Here is a 23,636-nt window from a genome sequence, read left to right as displayed (position 1 = left end):
CATCATGAGAAACGCTGGGCTGGAAGAAACACAAGCTGGAATCAAGATTGCCGGGAGAAATATCAATAACCTCAGATATGCAGATGACACCACCCTTATGGCAGAAAGGGAAGAGGAACTAAAAAGCCTCTTGATGAAAGTGAAAGAGGAGAGTGAAAAAGTTGGCTTAAAGCTCAACATTCAGAAAACGAAGATCATGGCATCCGGTCCCATCACTTCATGGGAAATAGATGGGGAAACAGTGGAAACAGTGTCAGACTTTATTTTAGGGGGCTCCAAAATCGCTCTAGATGGTGACGGCAGTCATGAAACTGAAAGACGCTTGCTCCTTGCAAGAAAAGTTATGACCATCTTGCTGCTGCTGCTGCTAAGTCGCTTCAATCGTGTCCGACTCCGTGCGACCCCACAGACGGCAGACCATCCTAGGCAGCATATTAAAAAGGAGAGACATTACTGTGCTAACCAAAGGTCCATCTAGTCAAGGCTATGGTTTTTCCAGGGGTCATGTATGGATGTGAGAGTTGGAATATAAAGAAATCTAAGTGCTGAAGAATTGATGCTTTTGAACTGTGGTGTTGGAGAAGACTCTTGAGAGTCCCTTGGACTGCAAAGAGATCCAACCAGTTGATCCTAAAGGAAATCAGTCCTGAATATTCTTTGGAAGGACTGATGCTAAAGCTGAAACTCCCCACACTTTGGCCACTTGACGTGAAGAACTGACTCATTTGAAAAGACCCTGATGCTGGGAAAGATTGAAGGCAAGAGGAGAAGGGGATGAAAGAGGATGAGATGGTTAGATGGCATCACCGACTCAATGGACATGAGTTTGAGTAAACTACGGGAGTTGGTGATGGAAATGACCTGGCATGCTACACTTCATGGGGTCGCAAAGAGTTGGACACAACCGAGTGACTGAACTGAACTGAACTGAAAGCTTCACTGGTCAAACAGCCAGAAACAGATTAAAGAAGTTGTATGTTTATCACTGCTTACAGAAGCTCCCAATTACAGAAACCACATATGTTTTCAAGGATGAACCTCAGCAAAGGAAGAATCGAACTTCAGGTTTGCTGAAATAGACAAGTAATTCCCCAGAGTCAGAAAACTGACACTCTCTTTGGGCCATTCAATAGCATCAAAGTGTTAGTGACACCTAGAAGTTCTCTTTCCAAAAATTTAGATTAAATCATATGAGCAGTTATTTATATAAAAATAACACAAACCATATTCTGAGTGTGTGCCTCAGGTGAAATGGAGTTAATCAGAATTCTACGGTATGTATTCAAATGGGCCTCAGTGCCCAGGTATTAGGAAGGAGGAATTCTGGATAATTCAAAAGGTGCAATCACTTAAATTTTAATATAACTGCAAAATTTTTAAAAGCATTTTAGTTTTATTAGATGAAAGAATTCCTCACTTACAGGGTAATTTTCAAAATTTAAAAATCATATTATTTGTTACATTGAATTTCTCAGACATTATTTTTAAAAGGGTTTTTTTTTTTTTTTTTTTTTTTACTGTGAGAGCAGCAATCTTTATGCATGGTTTGTGATCAAATGATAGCTGAACAGACCAGTATATTCATGCCATAGTAAGACCATATTTACGTTACAAAGCTTCTATCAGCACTTCTCATGTTTTCTGTACTATTGTAGCTATCATTTCTGATCATTCTTAGTGGTAATAAAAGGAAAAGCTTCACTATTATGATATAGAAATAAAGCAAGTAGCAATGCCCTCAACTCAAATACAAAGGGGAAAATAACTTATTCTCCAGCTAGGAGATAAAAAATACTGTTATATTTAATAAAAAACAAAGGGGCTTGACTTTTTAGATAGTTCTTATACAACTGTCTACAGTTTCCACTGGATAAGATATAATTACTTACACTTCCCTTCATTTTCTGAGTAGTCTACTTTGATGATAGGGATACTTTCAATGATATCTTATGCTCTAGCCTTATCAGCTTTACTAATTCTTTTTACTTTTCTTTTCCTCTTTCTAATTTTTTCTGTCTTTCCTTTCTACTTTCTATTTTCCTTCCTTTCCTTTTTTAAAAAGTGGTACATGCCCCATTTCTTCTCCAAAATAAAAATATTCAGGAATATGTGTATGCAAAAAGATTTAAAAAAAATAAAGTGAAGACCTAAAAAGAAGAAGACAGCAATCAGGTCAATCAGCTCCTAAAAGAATTTAGACAATGTCACAGGGCACTTTGATCTGGAGTAATCCATATTTCCAGTTTTTCCAGTGGAAATGATAGAAGTATCGAGCTCTGCTGAGACAGAAAATGTTCCTAAGGGGATTTAATCACCTAGTTAAAAGTACACTGAACGAGGCTATCATTGTGCTTATTCTAGTTTTACAAGCAAAAAAAACTGCAATTCTAATCACATTCCCAGATGCTTTTAGTATATTCCTTAACAGTTGGCAACTATAAGTAAAATATAAAAAATCAGACAATCAGGTAAACTTGAGGGAGGTTACAAAACTTTGGGGCTGCCAGTCAGTTACAGATGCATGCTGCTAGCTAGTAAAAACTAGCATTGCCAGAGAGCACTCTCTCTAGAGGACCTGTGGCAGGACTTAGGGGCAGATGACAGACTCTGTAATGCTGAATACAATAGATTGATTCAATTTTGATAAAATATCCAGGTGAATCTCAATTTTGTACAAATCTCAATTTTCAGGTTTTTTTTTTACATAGATGATACTTCTAAAGAAAAAAATTGCAACTGTTCAAAATTAAGTTTTTATCCTGGATAAATCTACATTTATCCTTAATCTTATTCTTCTGTGTGCATTTTAAACCATTTCTTTTACTTTGGGTTTGGTTTAGATGAAGAAAAGTTTATTTGAAATTTCTTCCTCCTCAATTCTCCTCATCCACTTAGGAGATCACAAACTAAATCAGTAGTTATCATAAATTTGATATCACTTCCGTGGATTCCATAAGTTAAAACAAAATCAAGTGATAACTGAGAACTGATTAATCTTGGCACTTCAGTCAATGACTGGACAGGATGTATGTTCTCCGCCATTATGTTACTGAGATTTGACTGAAGCAATAAGACCAACATGTAAAATAAAATATAAAAGATAATAAAATTAAGCTAACAAATGTAAATATGCTTAGAAAATATTCATGGTAAAGGAAAGCCAATGGGAGCTGAATGATAAATAAAAGGTTTCATGCAACAGGTTGTGTTTTTGAAGGCTAATATAAAAATTGCATACATTTTTAGAGAATTCAATTTAGTTAAATGTGCCTGCAAATGTTCAGGGTTTTAAAAGAATCTGGCCTATTTAAAAGTAAAATTAGGATTTTGGCACACGTGCATGTTAACTCATTTGAGCTTCACAAAACACTGTACTAAAATCATCTTACTGAGAAGAAGAAAAAAAGTAAAAACAGAGAAATTAAGTAACTTGCCCAATGCCCCATAGAGAGTAAGTATATATAGAGATTCAAGCTCAAGCATGTCAGCAGAGCCCATGACCCATCTTCAATTCCAGGATGCCTCTCAAGGAATACTGGGTTCTCAAGAAGCATGGGCTGATAAGAGAAAAGTAGAGTGGTTAGGGTGCCACTTAGGGAACATTTACACGTTTAATGGTCTTTGATTTCCAGAGGTCATAGTGAGACTCAAGTCAAATCTTCACTACTCATTAGTCTGAGGTATTACTCACCTTGATCAGTATCATTCAAGAGTTTGGTAACAGTGACCCTTCCAGTGAGAGGCAGCAAGGATCACAGATGAGCAGGGTGATATCAAGGAGTTATTGATGGTTTGTCAATTATTTCGTGAAGGATGGAAAATTCACTGAAGCTTTATCTTTTGATAAATTCATTCAATTAGTATGATCTGATATTGGATACAAAGCATATTTACTAAGAAAAGATGAACAGGTGCTGGAGGGTGGATTTTGCAACTCCAAACCAAAAGCTAGTAGGACATATCATAGGAGGGCAGATCTGAAAGGCAGAAGGAATATAAATGTGGAAGATTTTTTAGTAAGTGTCCCAATTGGCTTGCACCCTTCTGCATCCATGTTTTTGGATAGTACCTTCCTACACTGGCTCTGTTCCTAGCCACGGTGCTTGCCTTGGCAAATGAAACAAGAGAAAATGCGACACAAGCAGAAGCCTGTGTTGCCCTTGGAACCCTGAAAACACCCTGGTAAAAAGCCACTGCTAGCAGGCTGGAGGATGAGAGAATGAGATGCACCTGGCTGACAGCCTACTGAGTACCAAATATGTCAGAAATCCTAGATCATCCACCCACCAGCTGGCTACAGTTCATAAGAAAGTCCAGCAGGAATCACCCAAGGAAACTGGCCAGAAGACGTGACCAGCCAATCCACAGAGCTGTTTATTCTAAGCCACTAAGTTTTAGGGTAGTTTGTTACACAGCAAAAGTTAATCGATATGATAGAATACTATTTCAAACAATGGGGGAAAAAACAAACAAAAGGTTACTACTTTTATCTAAGAGCACAGACTACCTGTTTCTTGTTTCCCAATAGAGACCTGAAAAACCAGAAGGCTTATACTGTAAAGAATAAATGGTGTGCCCATGCAGAAAGGACCTTAGAGAACTCAAAGAATACCATACTTCAGAATGGTAGGAGAACAGCTGAATTATTCTCATGCAACCGGCAGTAAAACAGAAAAACACCACGGGGCCTTAGTAAGTTCAATGTATTTTCTCTAAACAAAATACATCTCATTTTAATTTCAAGGATGTGAAAAATTTGCGACACATGAAGGCTCTTCTTACATGACGCTTTTTAAAATTCATTAAATTCCTCATAATTAGGAAGGCAATGGCACCCCACTCCAGTACTCTTGCCTGGAAAATCCCATAGACGGAGGAGCCTGGTAGGCTGCAGTCCATAGGGTCGCTGAGGGTCAGACACTACTGAGTGACTTCACTTTCACTTTCTAGGCAATGAAAAAGTGTGCTCCTAGAAACTGTTTTCAAACTCTGCATATTGGTTTTGTGTTGCAGAATACACTAAATGTCTATCACAATGAATGAGTCCATGACTGCAATAAGACCATTAAAAACAAAATATAGGCATGATAAAAAGAAGTTGGAATTAAAAATAAAATTGTTTTCAAACCTCACACAAAAAAACATAGTTAAGGGAAAATTAACGAGATTTAGTTCTGTGTGTTTTCATAAGAGAAATCTCATTATTTCATAATCACTTTCTATAAATTATATGTATAATTATTTTGGACATGTATAATGCTCATCCATTCTAACAGTCACCAATCACTTGAGTTAAATATTATAAAATAGGATATTACATATTGAAAAAATTATAGTAAACTGAATTAAATACAGTTAAATATACTATAGTTTTTAGTTAAATATACATTGATCAGCATAAAATCTGTATATATGTGAAAAATATAGTTAAATATAATTATAATTTTTCAGATTTGCTTGCCAAGTTTGTTTGTCATGTTAGCCCTGAGGAAACATATTTCTTAAAACCACAAAGAAAATAATTCTATGGGAAAATGATTTATTTACCTGGATCTTCTATGGTTAAGTTCTTTATTAACCATTGAACGATATCTGACCCTAGAATAAGAAAAAAAGAAAAACACAAATATATGTGAATATCTATATATGTTAAGTTCAAGAACATTTAACAGCACTCATAAGAGAAGGAATGTTTCTAATTATTATAACAGATTAAGGATCAGCCACACACGATGTGTTGAAAATAGTGTGAATACATTGTCTTCATTCAATGAGTCAAGTGCAAACTAGTCATTATTAAATATGAAATGTTTAAACAGAAAGATTTAATATACTAGTATTGGATAAAGTGATTCATTTATTTATTCACTTTATGAATGATTGCTGAGTATCTACTATGTTTTAAGCACAATTCTTAGTATGGCAAAGCCAATACTTTATAAGATGATAGTTGTCTAATTTCTGGTTTGCTCCATCCATCCCTATATCTACTCTCAAGTCAACCCAAATGTGCTGTCAGTTTTTGAAACTCCTTTGTGTTTCAAGCCTTTATAGTACTATTCTCTTTGACTGAAAGGTCTTTCCACTATTTTCAAGACACTCAAGATTGATTTACACAGTAGACCTTCCCTTGATCCTCACCTTTGGCAGTGTGCATGGAGAGCCTTAAGCCAGTCAAAAGAAAAGCAGAGTAGTCAACATTTCTGCCAGTTGTGATCCAAGATTGAAAGGCCCTGAGCTAGTTCAGTGTACAAGAGAATTAGAACAAAATCAGACTTGTGACTAATTAGGGTTGGAGTTGGCCAGTTGGGGAACTATGAGGACTAAAGGTTTCCAGTCCAGAAGCATTATGGATGAACAGAATGGTAGGAAATGGGAGATTCCAGAAGAGGAGATTTACCTAAGAGGTTCATTTCTGTTTAACTTGGTTTTCAGTGTAATTCATTTCTACATAAAATAACAACAACAAAAAATATGTAATGTAAACAGCTATACACACTCAGTAAACTGCCTCAGCACTGCATGGATGAAATTCTGTGAAAATCGAGATTCCATTTCTACCTCTCTTGGAGACTTGGTAGGGTTGTAGCCTACCCACCTGAGATCTGGTAAATGACATTAACAGCGGGCAAATGATTCCAGTTGCTTAAAACAGAATGGGTCCAAATTAATTTTAAAATAAACTTGATTATCAAACTTGACAATGTTTATGAAATTTCCTAAAATTTATGAAAACATTTACACCCAAAATAGCCTTTAATAAGCACGTGTTTTGCAAATATTGAATCGAATTTGTGCTCTTTCATAGCTGTTCCTTTAAAACTGCTAATGATTTAAATGCATTTGAGATGATGGATTCATCTAGATCCTAAAGAAAGCTCTGAGGAAATGAAGGACAGGAAACCATTCACAAGAGCATGGATATTGCAAAGTGTTGTGCCTAACTTGCCACTAACACCCTAAGTTATCTTGAGGAGTTGTCTTCCCTTTTGAAAAAAGCAGAAACTCAGCTTTTCAAATATGTATGTAGTGCTACTTGACCAATGTAGAATTTCAAGTACCTAAATGTTATTAGCTATCTCCAGGCACCCTGCTTATTTTTCACAGTTGAGCATCTATTTAGGGAAAATATACAAGCAACCATTGGAAAATGTCTATTCTTTTGAAGAGAGCCAAATATTGGTTCCAGGACTATATTTTTTTCTTATTGTGAAAGATGATTTTAAAATATCTTAAGAAAAAGTTTTTTTTTTTTTTCAAGGTTTTCTTCTCTCTTCCTCCACCCTACTTTCCTGAACAGAAAGAAATGCAAAGAAGCCTACTTTTTGAAATTGCATTTAATACAAGAAACAAGAAACTTATTTTACTGGCCTGGTTTTTGGTTATTTCTGTCACAGAGGTAGTCTCAGTTCAGCATAAAAAAGCCAGTTTGATTGCTTGTCAGTATAATCATAGTGGTTTTATTGTTGTGTGATCACCCAATATATTTATGGCTTTAAGTTAACACATTATGAATTATTATTTTATTGTTAAATGTATCATATTCATATCATGTTCATCATATTCATTTATTAGGCACCTATGTTAGCAAGACCTTAACTCCCAGTTGAGACAATTAGAGACAGAGAAAGGAAAGAAAAAAGTTCCAGCATCTTATGGAACCAAGAGATTGAAAGAGAAATGTGTTATCATAGTCACATTAACAACTGATTCAATGGCTTTATAGTCAGGAGGGGTAGAGGGAGGAACAGCACCTTTGTAGCAATTTCTAAGCTTTATCTTTAACATTAACAAATAAGTGGGCTGCTGCTGCTGCTAAGTCGTTTCAGTCGTGTCGGACTCTGTGCGACCCCATCGACGGCAGTCCACCAGGCTCCCTCGTCCCTGGGATTCTCCAGGCAAGAACACTGGAGTGGGTTGCCATTTCCTTCTCCAATGCATGAAAGTGAAAAGTGAAAGTGAAGTTGTTCAGTCGTGTTCAACTCCTAGCGACCCTATGGACTGCACCCTACCAGGCTCCTCTGTCCATGGGATTTGCCAGGCAAGAATACTGGAGTGGGTTGTCATACATTAATAAATAAGTGGGCAGATCTGCTAAAATTTTCATGCACAAATGTATATATGCAGAATACTTCAGCGTTTCATTTATCTTTATACTGAGGACATCAGAGTAACAAGTAGGATGTTTTGTTTTGTTTTGTTTTTATTTTAAATTGCATTAGAGCTATCAATTAGCTACAATGTGAAATTAGTTAAGAGATGTAACAGTATCTTATACCCTAAGAGATAAAAGTCGTCCCTGTCACTGCAGCTTCTGGAAAGCTGAGCCTTGATCTGTGCTTTTGTCTTGAAATCTTAGAGCATCTATCACTTTTAGGGTTACAAAATTATGTGTTCTCTCTACTTAACATAAGCAGTGTAAATTATATTATTGTATATACCCACCACTTCATGGGAAATAGATGGGGAAACAGTGGAAACAGTGTCAGACTTTATTTTTATGGGCTCCAAAATCACTACAGATGGTGACTGCAGCCATGAAATTAAAAGACGCTTACTCCTTGGAAGGAAAGTTATGACCAACCTAGATAGCATATTCAAAAGCAGAGGCATTATTTTGCCAACAAAGGTTCGTCTAGTCAAGGCTATGGTTTTTCCTGTGGTCATGTATGGATGTGAGAGTTGGACTGTGAAGAAGGCTGAGCGCCGAAGAATTGATGCTTTTGAACTATGGTGTTGGAGAAGACTCTTGAGAGTCCCTTGGACTGCAAGGAGATCCAACCAGTCCATTCTAAAGGCGATCAGCCCTGGGATTTCTTTGGAAGGAATGATGCTAAAGCTGAAACTCCAGTACTTTGGCCACCTCATGCGAAGAGTTGACTCATTGGAAAAGACTCTGATGCTGGGAGGGATTGGGGGCAGGAGGAGAAGGGGATAACAGAGGATGAGATGGCTGGATGGCATCACTGACTCGATGGACGTGGGTCTGGGTGAATTCCGGGAGTTGGTGATGGACAGGGAGGACTGGTGTGCTGTGATTCATGGGGTCGCAAAGAGTTGGACAGGACTGAGCTACTGATCTGATCTGATCTGATCTGATAATCCCATAATCTATGATTTGAAGTGAAAACAAGCAAAACAAGCAAGTGATCCTCACACACTGCTCATAGTTCTCCACATGCCATATTGTTTTTACTTCCATGACTGCTTATGCTATTCTGTCTCTTTTTCCTTCAGTTAATCCCAGCTGACTTCATCAACTTCAGTTCATATATTACCTACGTCAGGAAGCCTACTCTTCTCACCCTCACCTCCACCTTACCAGGTAATCTGTTTCTCCTTTAAAACCTATTAATATCCTCATCATTCATTATATTTGTCAATGGTTTTATCGATCTCTGTTAATTTTTGTCTGTCTTTCCCTTGCTTGTTGAGTTCCTTGGAAGTCGGGGTGTGTGTTACTCATCCCTGGATCTAAAACACCCAGACCAGTGGCTGACATATAAAAGGTGATGAGCAAGTGTTAAAAGGATGAATGAACAAACAGCAAGATTTCTCCCCTCATATCCTACTCTAAGGGAATTTATAAAACAAAGGCAGTGGTCATACAAAGATATTTGACTGGCATATAGTTTTCAGCTACCATAATTTCTCTTCATAGTGATAATCTTCCCTTTCCAAGGCAATCACTTCAGGACACCCTCCATAATTAAAGAAAGAATCAAAGACATTTAGACATAAATACTATCTCCTCACCCATGCTACAGACTTGAGTAGTAAAGGGGCTTCCTCAAGACTGCTCCAATGCTGAGTGACAAGACCAGGACTAGGTTCTATGCTGAGGCTACTGTATTTCCATTCAGGCCATATAGCCTCTCCAGATTACAGCAAATCCCCTCACAAGTGACAACTATAACTATCCCCACCCGAACCTGAAAATGAAGTTCATCAAAAGAAAAATATTGTTCAATTTTTATAAATATGATATATGAGGACTTGTAAGCAACCAAAGACAGCAAGGAGATCAAACTAGTCAATCCTAAAGGATATCAGTCCTGAATACTCATTGGAAGGACTGATGCTGAAGCTGAAACTCCAATACTTTGGCCATCTGATGCAAAGAATTGATTCACTGGAAAAGACCCTGATGCTGGGGAAGATTGAAAGGCAGGAGGAGAAGGGGACAACAGAGGACGAGATGGTTGGATGGCATCACTGACTCAATGGACATGGGTTTTGGTGGACTACGGGAGTTAGTGATGGACAGGGAGGCCTGGCATGCTGCGGTTCATGGGGTCTCAAAGAGTCGGACATGACTGAGCGACTGAACTGAACTGAACTGAACTGAAAAAACAGGGCTTTCCAGGTAGCGCAGGGGTAAAGAATCCACTTGCCAATGCAGGAAACACAAGTTTGATCCCTGGATCGGGGAGATCCCCTGCAGTACAATATGGCAACCCACTTCAGTATTCTTGCCTGGGAAATCCCATGGACAGAGGAGCCTGATGGGCTACCATCCACAGGGCCGCAAACAGTCAGATATGACTTAGCAACTAAACAACAACAACTTTGGGCCAAAGGAAAAGGATACATTTGGATACAAAAGGATACATAAGGCTACAAGGAAAAATGGAAACAGGACTCTGATGATATGAGAGTTCCTCATGGTTCCTCTCTGGATATACTTCTCTCTAAAAAACAGCCTCTGTTGTTTCTCTCCTACAAGGTGGATCATGAGGGCTCATAGTTTCTGGGTTTACATCTCCTTCATTAAAGGCATCAAGAAGTTTGAGACTAAAATTTTGTAGGCACAACTCCTAATTTCTCATGGTGGCCGGAAGGGGGGCGGGGGATGGTGGTGGTCTAAGTTTGGGGAAGGAACTCATTCCTGCATCAATCAACTGTGGCAAGAAAAGTGAGACCACAAACATTGGTAAACTGGTTGGAGGCATATACAAAAGAGTGTCCAGAAATTTGAGTACTTGGCAGACAAAACAACAGGTTAAACCATAGCTTCTTTTAATTCTTTAGTGTTTATATTTCCATCAGAAAAAAAGAGAAGAGGAAGGAGGTAGAACTCAAAAGCATGTCAAATTGTGAATGAAATGAGCATGTTATTCTGCTTTGTTATAAATATAAATGTGTTCTGTTCTATGAAATTATTATATTCCTGAAGGGCAGAGTATGAATACATCTCTCTGTGTGTGAATAAACCCACTCTTTATGTGTAATAAAAGAGTTATGCAAAAGAACTTCATGGTATATACGCAAAGAAATTCACTGGGGTGTTTGTATATGAATGTGTATACTTTTAAGGAAATTATTTTCTAACGTGAATAACATCCAGTTGAGTGTTGTTATGTCTCGTTTTTTTTTTAAAATATAAATTTATTTTAATAGGAGGCTAATTACTTTACAATATTGTATTGGTTTTGCCATACATCAACATGAATGCGCCATGGGTGTACACATGTTCCCCATCCTGAACCCCCCCTCCCACCTCCCTCCTCATACCATCCTCTGGGTCATCCCAGCGCACCAGCCCCGAGCATCCTGTATCATGCATTGAACCTGGACTGGCAATTCTTTTCACATATGATATTACACATGTTTCAATGCCATTCTCCCTAATCATCCCACCCTCGCTCTCTCCCACAGAGTCCATAAGACTGTTCTATATATCTGTGTCTCTTTTGCTGTCTTGCATACAGGGTTATCGTTGCCATCTTTCTAAATTCCATATATATGTGTTAGTATACTGTATTGGTATTTTTCTTTCTGGCTTACTTCACTCTGTATAATAGGCTCCAGCTTCATCCACCTCATTAGAACTGATTCAAATGTAATTTTTTAATGCCTGAGTAATACTCTATTGTGTATATGTACCACAGCTTTCTTATCCATTCATCTGCTGATGGACATCTAGGTTGCTTCCAGGTCCTGGCTATTATAAACAGTGCTGCGATGAACATTGGGGTACACATGTCTCTTTCCCTTCTGGTTTCCTCAGTGTGTATGCCCAGCAGTGGGATTGCTGGGTCGTATGGCAGTTCTATTTCCAGTTTTTTAAGGAATCTCCACACTGTTCTCCATAGTGGCTGTACTAGTTTACATTCCCACCAACAGTGTAAGAGGGTTCCCTTTTCTCCACACCCTCTCCAGCATTTATTGCTTGTAGACTTTTGGATAGCCACCATTCTGACTGGCATGAAATGGTACCTCATTGTGGTTTTGATTTGCACTTCTCTGATAATGAGTGATGTTGAGCATCTTTTCATGTGTTTATTAGCCATCTGTATGTCTTCTTTGGAGAAATGTCTGTTTAGTTCTTTGGCCCATTTTTTGATTGGGTCGTTTCTTTTCCTGGAATTGAGCTGCAGGAGTTGCTATATATTTTTGAGATTAATTCTTTGTCAGTTGCTTCATTTGCTATTATTTTCTCCCATTCTGAAGGCTGTCTTTTCACCTTGTTTATAGTTTCCTTTATTGTGCAGAAGATTTTAATTTTAATTAGGTCCCATTTGTTTATTTTTGCTTTTATTTCCAATATTCTGGGAGGTGGGTCATAGAGGATCCTGCTGTGATTTATGTCTGACAGTGTTTTGCCTATATTCTCCTCTAGGAGTTTTATAGTTTCTGGTCTTACGTTGAGATCTTCAATCCATTTTGAGTTTATTTTTGTGTATGGTGTTAGGAAGTGTTCTAGTTTCATTCTTTTACAAGTGTTTGACCAGTTTTCCTAGCACCACTTGTTAAAGAGATTGTCTTTTCTCCATTGTATATTCTTGCCTTCTTTGTCAATGATAAGGTGTCCATAGGTGTGTGGGTTTATCTCTGGGCTTTCTATTTGGTTCCATTGATCTATATTTCTGTCTTTGTGCCAGTGCCATACTGTCTTGATGACATTGGCTTTGTAGTAGAGCCTGAAGTCAGGAAGGTTGATTCCTCCAATTCCATTCTTCTTTCTCAAGATTGCTTTGGCTATTCAAGGTTTTTGGTATTTCCACACAAATTGTGAAATTATTTGTTCTAGCTCTGTGAAAAATGCTGTTGGTGCTTGATAGGAATTGCATTGAATCTATAGATTGCTTTGGGTAGTATACTCATTTTCACTATATTCATTCTTCTGATCCATAAACACAGTATATTTCTCCATCTATTAGTGTCCTCTTTTTATAGTTTTTATAAAAAACTATAAGTAACTATAGTTATTAGTGTCCTGGTGTTTTATAGTTTTCTATATATAGGTCCAGGAGAAGGCAATGGCACCCCACTCCAGTACTCTTGCCTGGAAAATCCCATGGACGGAGGAGCCTGGTAGGCTGCAGTCCATGGGGTCGCTAGAGTCAGACACGACTGAGCGACTTCATTTTCACTTTTCACTTTCCTGCATTGGAGAAGGAAATGGCAACCTACTCCAGTGTTCTTGCCTCGAGAATCCTAGGGACGGGGAAACCTGGTGGGCTGCCATCTATGGGGTCGCACAGAGTTGGACATGACTGCAGCGACTTAGCAGCAGCAGTAGCAGCATATATAGGTCCAACCAGTCCATTCTAAAGGAGATCAGTCCTGGGTGTTCATTGGAGGGACTGATGCTGAAGCTGAAACTCCAATATTTTGGCCACCTCACGCAAAGAGTTAACTCATTGGAAAAGACCCTGATGCTGGGAGGGACTGGGGGCACGAGGAGAAGGGGACGGCAGAGGATGAGATGGCTGGATGGCATCACTGACTTGATGGACATGGGACTGAGTGAACTCTGGGAGTTGGTGATGGACAGGGAGGCCTGGAATGCTGTGATTCACGGGGTCGCAAAGAGTCAGACACAACTGAGCGACTGATCTGAACTGATATACAGGTCTTTTGTTTCTTTAGGTAGATATATTCTTAAGTATTTTATTCTTTTTGTTGCAATGGTGAATGGAATTGTTTCCTTCTCTTTCTATTTTCTCATTATTAGTGTATAGGAATGCAAGGGATTTCTGTGTGTTGATTTTACATCCTGCAACTTTACTATATTCATTGATTAGCTCTAGTAATTTTCTGGTGGAGTCTTTAGGGTTTTCTATGTAGAGGATCATGTCATCTGCAAACTGAGTTTTACTTCTTTTCCAATTTGGATTCCTTTTATTTATTTTTCTGCTCTGATTGCTGTGGCCAAAACTTCCAAAACTATGTTGAGTAGTAGTGGTGAGAGTGGGCACCTTTGTCTTGTTCCTGACTTTAGGGGAAACGCTTTCAATTTTTCACCATTGAGGATAATGTTTGCTGTGTGTTTGTCATATATAGCTTTTATTATGTTGAGGTATGTTTCTTCTATTCCTGCTTTCTGGAGAGTATTTATCATAAATGACGTTGAATTTTGTCAAAGGCTTTCTCGGCATCTATTGAGATAATCATATGGCTTTTATTTTTCAATTTGTTTTAATGTGGTGTATTATATTGATTGATTTGCTGATATTGAAGAATCTTTGCATCCCTGGGATGAAGTCCACTTGGTCCTTATGTAAGAACTTTTAAATGTGTTGTTGGATTCTGATTGCTAGAATTTTGATAAGGATTTTTGCATCTATGTTCAGTGATATCGGCCTGTAGTTTTCTTTTTCTGTGGCATCTTTATCAGGTTTTGGTATTAGGGTGATGGTGGCCTCATAGAATGAGTTTGGAAGTTTACCTTCCTCTGCAATTTTCTGGAAGAGTTTGAGTAGGATAGGTGTTAGCTCTTCTCTAAATTTTTGGTAGAATTCAGCTGTGAAGCCGTCTGGACCTGGGCTTTTGTTTGCTGGAAGATTTCTGATTACAGTTTCAATTTCCATGGTTGTGATGGGTCTGTTAAGATTTTCTATTTCTTCCTGGTTCAATTTTGGAAAGTTGTAGTTTTCTAAGAATTTGTCCATTTCTTCCAAGTTGTCCATTTTATTGGCATATAATTGCTGATAGTAGTCTCTTATGATACAGCCAGTTGGGATAAATCATCTACATATGGTCCCAAAACTTTATGCTCTCAAACTTTATGAGACTGTCTACTCCCTTTGGGGTCTAAAAGATCCTGGACTTTCTCATTATAAATTTCCATATAGGATACTTCCACTTTAAAGGTCTGTGACTCATTCTGCTCCAGAGAGATCCTTAGAAATAAAGCAGAGCCTTGGGATGAGGCCTTGCTGCTGAGGATTGCCCATCATGGAGAAGGATTTTCCTGAGCCTGTCTGTCCATATGCAAAAATGCAAGCACTATACCCCTGAAAGGCTTTCTCAAGAATTCCTTCCCCAAGGCACTTGAAAACTACTTCTTGACCAGCATATTTTGTAGTGTTAGATTCATCCATGGACCAAAAGCAATAATCAAATTCAAATACCTTGGGAGGTTTCCTTTCTCCTGTTTGGTGTTAGAAGAAGGAGGGTGCAGAACCTTTTGATTCCCTTCCATCTCCACCACCCACTTGGTGTTGAGTTCCAGTTCTCGTCGGTTCAGGGGCCAGACCCGGACGGCGCCCACTCGGCCCCCAGGTGGCCCCTTCACGCGCGCCCTTGGAGCGCGGTCGCAGCTGCTCCGCCTGAGCTCTGCGGCGCGAAGGCCAACCCGGGTGAGCACGAGGCGGGGGAGGGCCGGGCCCAGGGAGTGGGGGGCGCGCGGGGCGGGGCGCGGTGGCGAGGAGTGGGTCAGGTGTGGTGGCGGCTGCGGGCGGGGAGGAAGCCGTGCCGCACGGGCCCAGGCGCGGCTCTAGCCTCCCCGGCCCAGCCGAGAGAGCGCACAGCACCGCTGCCTCTCGCGGCTGGCCCGGGGCGGGCCGCGCCGCCATCTTCCCCGCCTCGCGGCGCCCCTATGTCTGGTTTTTTATATATCAGCTTCATTTAGAAAAGATTATCCAGTTTTTATAGAATTAAAATTACTTGTGGTCACAGTTTTAAACAGGATTGAAGTTATAATAGCACATCTCCCAATCTTCCAGACCTAATAACGTCCCTGACATCCAGAGACCATTGGGAGACTACTAATCAAAACAGTACATTTGCTAAATTTTTGCTTTTGCTAAATCGGAAACACATTTTAAGCCTTGGTCTACAACACTTTAAAAAGGTAGAAAAAAGGATATTTAAATGCATTTGTAGATGAGATGGCAAAAACAAATTATGTGGTTGATTACATTTTCTTTTCAGGTTCTTACTCAGATTTCTATGGCCCTTGAACAAAAGTAGAATCACAGAAAATACTGGTCTTTCTAAACATAACCAGAACCTGCAAATTAAAGAGACAAAAGCCCAAATAGTCATACCAAGTACTAACAGTGTACACTGAAGATGCTGCTAAGTCACTTCAGTCGTGTCCGACCCTGTGCGATCCCAGAGACGTCAGCCCACGAGGCTCCCCCGTCCCTGGGATTCTCCAGGCAAGAACACTGGAGTGGGTTGCCATTTCCTTCTCCAATGCAGGAAAGTGAGAAGTGAAAGTGAAGTCGCTCAGTCGTGTCCGACTCTTAGCGACCCCATGGACTGCAGCCCACCAGGCTCCTTCGTCCATGGGATTTTCCAGGCAAGAGTACTGGAGTGGGTTGCCATTGCCTTCTCCAACACTGAAGATAGAATAAAAATACATCTCTTTATCTTCTAGTAAAGCACAGTGAAAGTAAGTTGGAGTTATGGGGTGTAGAGGTCCCTGCTTGTTTTTTAAGCAGATATTTAATCAAGACCTTGGGAATTTATCTAGATTTTTAAACTTTGCTGTGTAACTTCCATAAGGCATAAAAAGATCTCTTTAGACACAAAGCAAGGATTATGTATGTGTCTTTTCAAGGCCTAAGCTTTAAAGATAGCCCGCAAAAACAAGAAGGCAGTATAAATGACTATAATGAGGGGATAAAAGGAAATCAAGACGATCTTAAGAATTGTTTCTCACCCTGTCCCACAGCTCAAGATAATTACTGATCAACCAGAAAAGTTTTTTCCAAATCGTGTTCTGAAAAACACCACTGTGTTTCTTGTTTGGGATGGCGAGAGTAAGTGTGGGAAATGCTGCTTGACCTATCAATTAGAAGTGTGTCAAAATCTCCAGCTGTAATAAAGTAGTCATCTATTTCTTTTTTCAGTTCTGTCCATTTTTGGTTTGTGTATTGTGATTCTCCCTTTTTAGGTATAAACACATTCAAGTTTGTTACATCTTCTTAAAAGAACTAAACTCTCTATTCACTACCTTTCTTGATCTTTGATATGTTTCCTTGTAATGAACATAACGAATGTTTCCTTGTACTGCTTAATGTGAAATTAACAGAGCTACTCCTACTTTCCATTGATTAAAATATGTTTAATGTTACTTTCTGGTAGGGAGTATTTAGTTGGGTTATGATTTTTTGTCCACTGTGCTAATTTTTGTCTTTTAATTGGTGTTATCAAATTTAATTTAACTACTGATATGTTAATATATGCTATTTATTTATCATTTTCCGGTTTATCTACATTATTTTCTTATCTCTATGTTCTTTTTTTCTGCCATCCTATGGGTTGTATTAACATTTCTTAGGAATTTCATTTTGATTTATCTAAGTTGTTTTGAGGGTATCATTTTGTATAGCATTTCATGGTTGATGCCCAAATTACAGTACATATATGTAACATCACAACTTCTGGTGGCGCTATCATTTCACCAGTTTTAGTAAAGGATAGAAACCTTATATTCCTTTATGTCCCTTTAATCTCTAGTTTGTAATATTTCTTAAGTATTTATTCTATATACTTTTAGAAACATATCAGACTTTGCTATATTTTTTTCTTCAGCAATGAAATTATTTAGAAAACCAAAGAGTAGAAGAAAAACCTATTGCATTTACCTACTTATTTACTTAGGCTTCTCTGTTGGCTCACCGGTAGAGTCTGCCTGCCAATGCAGGAGATGCTGGTTTGATTCCTGGGTCAGGAAGATCTTCTGGAGAAGGAAATGACAGCCCATTCCAGTATTCTTGCCTGGGAAATCCAATGGACAGAGGAGCCTGGAGGGCTACAGCCTATGGGGGTCTCAAAGAGTCAGCCATGTGGCAGCAACTAAACAACAGCAACAACATATTTGCTTACCATGTTTTTTTTTTTTTTTTTTCCCCGTTGTTTCAAGCTTCCTTCCTTTATTGCTTCCTTTTAATTTAGAAAATTTCCTATAGTCATTCTGTTAAACTAAGTCAGCTGGTGACAAATTCTCTTAGTTTTCATTTATCTGAGAATGTTTTATCTTCACTTTATTCCTCAAGGAAATGATCACTGGGCAAAGGATTCTGGGTTGACAATTCTTTTCTTACAGTATTTGAAAATGTCATGCCATTTCTTTCTGTTTCCTGATGAGATATCTGTTCTCATTTGAATTATTTTTCCATTAAAGTATCATTATTCTGTGACAGCTTTCAAAAATCTCTTCTGTTGTCTGAAATTTAATTATGATACGTCTTAACATAGATTTCGATGATTTTTATGTACCCTATTTTAGACTAGATTTATGTCTTATCCTATATTTGGGAATTTTTTAGCCACATTTCTTTGAGAGCTTTCTTAAATTCTCACCTTGTTTCTCCTTTTCTTTCAGGACTCCAATGACACAAATGTTAGATCTTTTGCTATAGTTTCACAAGTGTCAGGGGCTGTGCTCATTTTTGTCAGTCTATTGTCTCCCTGCTGTTCAGCTTAGGGAATTTCTATTGCTCTATCTTCTATTTTACTGATTCTTTCCTCTGTTTCATCCAGTCTTCAGTCAAGCACATCCACTGAGGTTTTTCATTTGTTATTGTATTTTTCAGTTTTAAAATTTCTGCTTGGTGTTTCTTTATATTTCATATTTCTTTGCTAAGAATTTCTGTTTGTTTTCTGAGCAATTCCAGTGTTTTTTTTTTTTTTTAATGTTCACTACTATTCATTGAAAAAGTTTTATCAGAGCTGCTTCAAAATCTTTGTAAGATAATCTAACATCTCTGTCATCTCAGTGTTGGCATTATTGATGGTTTTTCATTAAGCTTGAGATATTCCTGTCTCTAGATGTAGAAAGTGCTTTTCTTAATAATCTGAACCTTTTTATATTATGAGACTCTGGATTTTATTTAAACCTTCAGCTGACTTTCTCTGACACTGCTTCTGCTAGGGAGAAGGGGTTGTTTTTTCGTTACTGTCAGGTGAAGGTAGAAATATGACACCGCAGAGGGGTAGCCTGGTTGCCACTGACTGATGGTCAAAGTCCTGACCTTCCACTAGGCTTCCCCTGATACCACTGTGGTGGGGCGATGCAGGGTGCCTTTAAACTACCAGGTGGGTGTGGTTATCCATTGACAGCAGGGCTGGAGGAAGGGACCGCTTTACTGGCCAGTGGGGATGAAATTCCTGGTTCCCTGCTTGGCCTTCTCTAACACCACACCAGTGTCAGTATGAGATTACTTCATTATACCCACCCGTGGATGGAAATCTAGGCTCTCTACCTGGCCTTTGTTAGTATGGTTGAGATTGGGGCTATAGCTTTTCCTGTGGTGTTTCACTGGAATGAAGTGATTATTATATAAAAGCTACCTACCTATTCACTAGGTTGTCCTTTTCCTAATCCTTTGGCTTGAATGCATGGACCTAATTGGTGTTTTACTCTTTTGTTTTTTGTCTATGCGTGCGTGCATGCTACATTGCTTCAGTCACGTCGGACTTTTTGAGATCCTATGGACAGGCTCCTCTGTCCATGGGATTCTCCAGGCAAGAATACTGAAGTGGGTTGGCATTTCCTCCTCCAAGGGATCTTCCTGATCCAGGGATCAAACCCTCATCTGACAACTCCTGCACTGGCAGACCGATTCTTTACCACTATGGTCACCTAGGAAGCCCCTGTTTTGCCTATACCCATTAACATTTCTGGGTTGTTGACCTTTTCCACTTCAAGTCTGAGATGTGTGAAGCAAACATATAATCCAGGGAACTCATAACTATGTCATTCCTAGGTTCCTGAGTCCTCATAGCCTAATTTGTTCTATCTACCTTTCAGAATGTTACATTTTTTCCTGTGACTAGGGTTTTTAGTTGTACTTACCAGGAAGAATAAGTAGAAATATATGTAATCCATTTTCCTGAAAGTAAACACTTCAACATCTGTTTTTTTAATGGTTATATTATGAATGCAAATTTCCTAGAATACAGATACTTTTAATTTTACCATTCTCACCAAAGCATTCTTTTGAAGAAAAAAATAGAAAACTGAAAACTGTCAAACCTTAGCTCTCCATAGTTTACTCTACAACATTCTTTATTATCAGTTCAGTAGTGTTCATCTAAATTTATGCAGACTATAAAGAAAGCTGAGTGCTGAAGAATTGATGCTTTTGAACTGTGGTGTTGGAGAAGACTCTTGAGAGTTCCTTGGACAGCAAGGAGATCAAATCAGTCAATCTTAAAGGAAATCAGTCCTGAATATTCAATGGAAAGACTGATGCTGAAGCTGAAACTCCAATACTTTGGCGACCTGATGCAAAGAACTAACTCATTGGAAAAGACCCTGATGCTGGGAAAGATTGAACGAGGGAGGAGAAGGTGATGACAGAGGATGAGATGGTTGTATGGCATCACCGACTCGATGGACATGAGTTTCAGCAAGCTCCAGGAGTTGGTGATGGACAGGGAGGCCTGGCATGCTATAGTCCATGGTGTCGCAAAGAGTCGGACATGACTGAGCAAGTGAACTGAAGTGAACTGAACTGAATTAAAGTACTTTATCCACCCTATGAAATAGTTATAAAAATAAGTAACATAATTATCCTAATTTTTAAAATAAAATTTTGTATTAGAATCATGGAAAAATAAGTGCTCTTCAACATATCTCCTGTTTTATTATAGTTCACTTTCTCATTTCACAACTTATTATAATACCGGCTAGTAAGTTGTGATACAGGCTAGACACGGCAAGCTCTCATATTTCAATAAAAAATCAGTTCATAGACTTATTAACTCAACTTGATCCTTTTTAAGTCAGAATTTGTATTATAAGTCCACAATGGTCAGAGTATGGTTATTGGTTACTGGTTTTCTGCTTCATTTTCTTGAATAAAATCATGTTATAACTGCAAACCAGTGGAAATGGAGGTGATACCTAATGGGCAAATGAATCCTTGTCTACTCTTCCTATTTCGGCTTTTCACTCATACTCTTTTCATCACCTTTGTCAGATCAAATTTGTACAATCCATTTAATAGATTTACTTTCGATTCTTCCTTTAGAAGACTGTCTTTCACCTTTCTTAATATGTCCATTCTATTCATTCTCTTGAAGTTTAAAATCTGGTTGCATGTTATTCAATTACTAAGTTACTTAATTTATATGTAACATGCCTACAGTCCAACTGCTTACTTCTCTATTAAAATTTTATGCTTCTCTCTCAAAGTCTCAGTATGATGTAAATAGAAAATACATTTTAAGCATTTTACACAGTCTAGCGAGGACGGCCACTCCATAAATGGTAGTTTCAGAAAGACTATAGTATCTACAGTGGGGCGGTCCTGTTCTAGGAAAACATCAGTGAACAACATTCCTGGCTCTTATATTCTGATGAGGATAGACAGAAAATAAGCAAATAAATATGTAAATATGTCAGGTGATGATAACTGCAGTAGTAAAAATAAGAGTGTAATGAAGCAAGAAGCCTGATGTTGAGGGTGGGTGGCATGCTACTATCTTTCATAGAGTGGTCAGGGAAGACATCTCTGGTAAAGTATGGTTTTAGTATAGACCTGAAGGAACTAAGCACAAGTCATTCAATCCTGTCTGACTCTTTGTGACCCCATGGACTATACAGTCCATGGAGTTCTCCAGGTCAGAATACAGGATTGGATAGCTTTTTCCCTTCTCCAGCAGATCTTCTCAACCCAGGAATCAAACTGGGGTCTCCTGCATTGCAGGCAGATTCTTTACCAACTGAGCTATCAGGGAAGGAATGAGATAAATTATACAGATATATGGGGCAAAATATTCCAGACAGAGAAAATGAATTCTGAGGCCCAAAGCTAGAATTCTTCTTGACCTATTAGAGAAGCAGCACAGAGGTACGTACAACTGGAACAGAGTCAGTGAAGTTAAAAGCAAGAGGATATGAGGACAAACAGGTCATTTCAATTTCCAGAAACATTAAATCTTCCAAGACTGAATGACAGAGAAATAGACAATCTGAACAAAGTAATTACTAGTAGTAAAATGTAATTAATGATAAAAAAATTCCCAGCAAACAAAAGTCCATAACTGGACAACATCACTGGGGAATTCTACCAAACATATAAAGAAGAGCTAACACCTATTCTTCTCAAGCTATTTCAGAAAAGTGAAGAGAAGAGAACACTCCCAAAGTCATTCTACAAGGCCACAATTACCTTGACACCAAAACCAGATAAAGAACCTTAAAACAAAAGAAAATTACAGGCCAATATATCTGAGGAATACACATGGAAAAATCCTTAACAAAATATTAGCATTCCTAATTCAACAATATACAAAAAGCATCATACACCATGATCAAGTGGTTTTTCCCAGGGAGGTAAGAATAGCTAATATCCATTCATCAATCTCTGTCAGATAACACATTAACAAAGGGAAGGGTAAAAATCACATAATAATCTCAATAGACACAGAAAACAGAATTTTACAAAATTTAATATCCATTCATAATAAAAACTCTCATCAAAATTGGTATACAGTGAGCGTATCTCAACATGTAATGGCCATTTATGACAAACCCACAAGTAATATCATACTCAACAGTGAAAAGCTTAAAGTTTTTCCTCTAAAATCAGAAATAAGGCAAGGATGTCCATTATCACCACTTCTATTTAATATAGTATTGAAAATCTTAGTCATAGCAATCAGACAAGAAAAGGAAATAAAATGCATACAAAGTGGAAAGGAAGAAGCAAAATGATCAGCATTTCTAAATGAAGTGATACTATATAAAGAAGACACAAAAGTCTCCACCAAAAGACTAATTAATGAAATCATTAAATTGCAGAATACAAAATTAATATACAAAATTTGTGCTTTTCTGTATACTAATAATGAACTATCCGAAGGAGAAAAAGTAAGAAAATACTCCACTTTAAAATCACATGAAAAGAGTTAAATACCTAGGAATAAACAACCAAGTTTAAAGGCGTATATTCTGGAAACTATAATACATAGGTAAAAGCAATTGGAAGAAATGGAAACACACACTGTATTCATGTGTTGGAAGAATTAACATTATTAAAACATCTATATTACCCAAAATGCAAATTTAATGCAATCCCTATCAAAATACTCATGATATTTTTCACAAAACTAGAACAAATTATCCTAAACTTTATATAACCAAAAAGACCCAAATAGCTAAAGCAATATTGAGAAAAATGAGCAAAAATGGACATATCATGCCCCAGTACTACAAAGCTACAGTATTTGAAACTGGCACAAAAAACACACACAGAACACTGAAAAAGAATACAGAGATGAGAAATAAACTCACATACTTATGTTCAATTAATCTCCAGTAAAGGAGGTAAGAATACACAATGGGTAAAAGATAAAACTTCAATAAATGGTGCTAGAAAGACTGAACAGCTACATGTGAAAGAATGAAGTTAGAATATTTCTCTTACACCGTATACAAAAATAAG

General features: G+C 38.0%; 1 protein-coding gene across 9 annotated transcripts in view; it reads right to left on the bottom strand.

The window, feature by feature from the left end:
* Positions 1–23,636, bottom strand: part of RGS7 (regulator of G protein signaling 7) — a 486,948-nt gene that overhangs the window by 116,018 nt on the left and 347,294 nt on the right. For 7 of the 9 annotated variants that reach the window (NM_174169.2, XM_024976011.2, XM_024976012.2 and 4 more), the window contains 1 exon segment: positions 5,548–5,598. The exons of the other annotated variants lie outside the window; for them this stretch is intronic. In NM_174169.2, the coding sequence (NP_776594.1) occupies positions 5,548–5,598 (51 nt within the window). 9 annotated transcript variants of the gene reach the window in all.

This window comes from Bos taurus, chromosome 16 (assembly GCF_002263795.3).
Source record: "Bos taurus isolate L1 Dominette 01449 registration number 42190680 breed Hereford chromosome 16, ARS-UCD2.0, whole genome shotgun sequence".
Classification (NCBI taxonomy): domain Eukaryota; kingdom Metazoa; phylum Chordata; class Mammalia; order Artiodactyla; family Bovidae; genus Bos; species Bos taurus.
This window is presented reverse-complemented; position numbering and strand designations above follow the sequence as displayed.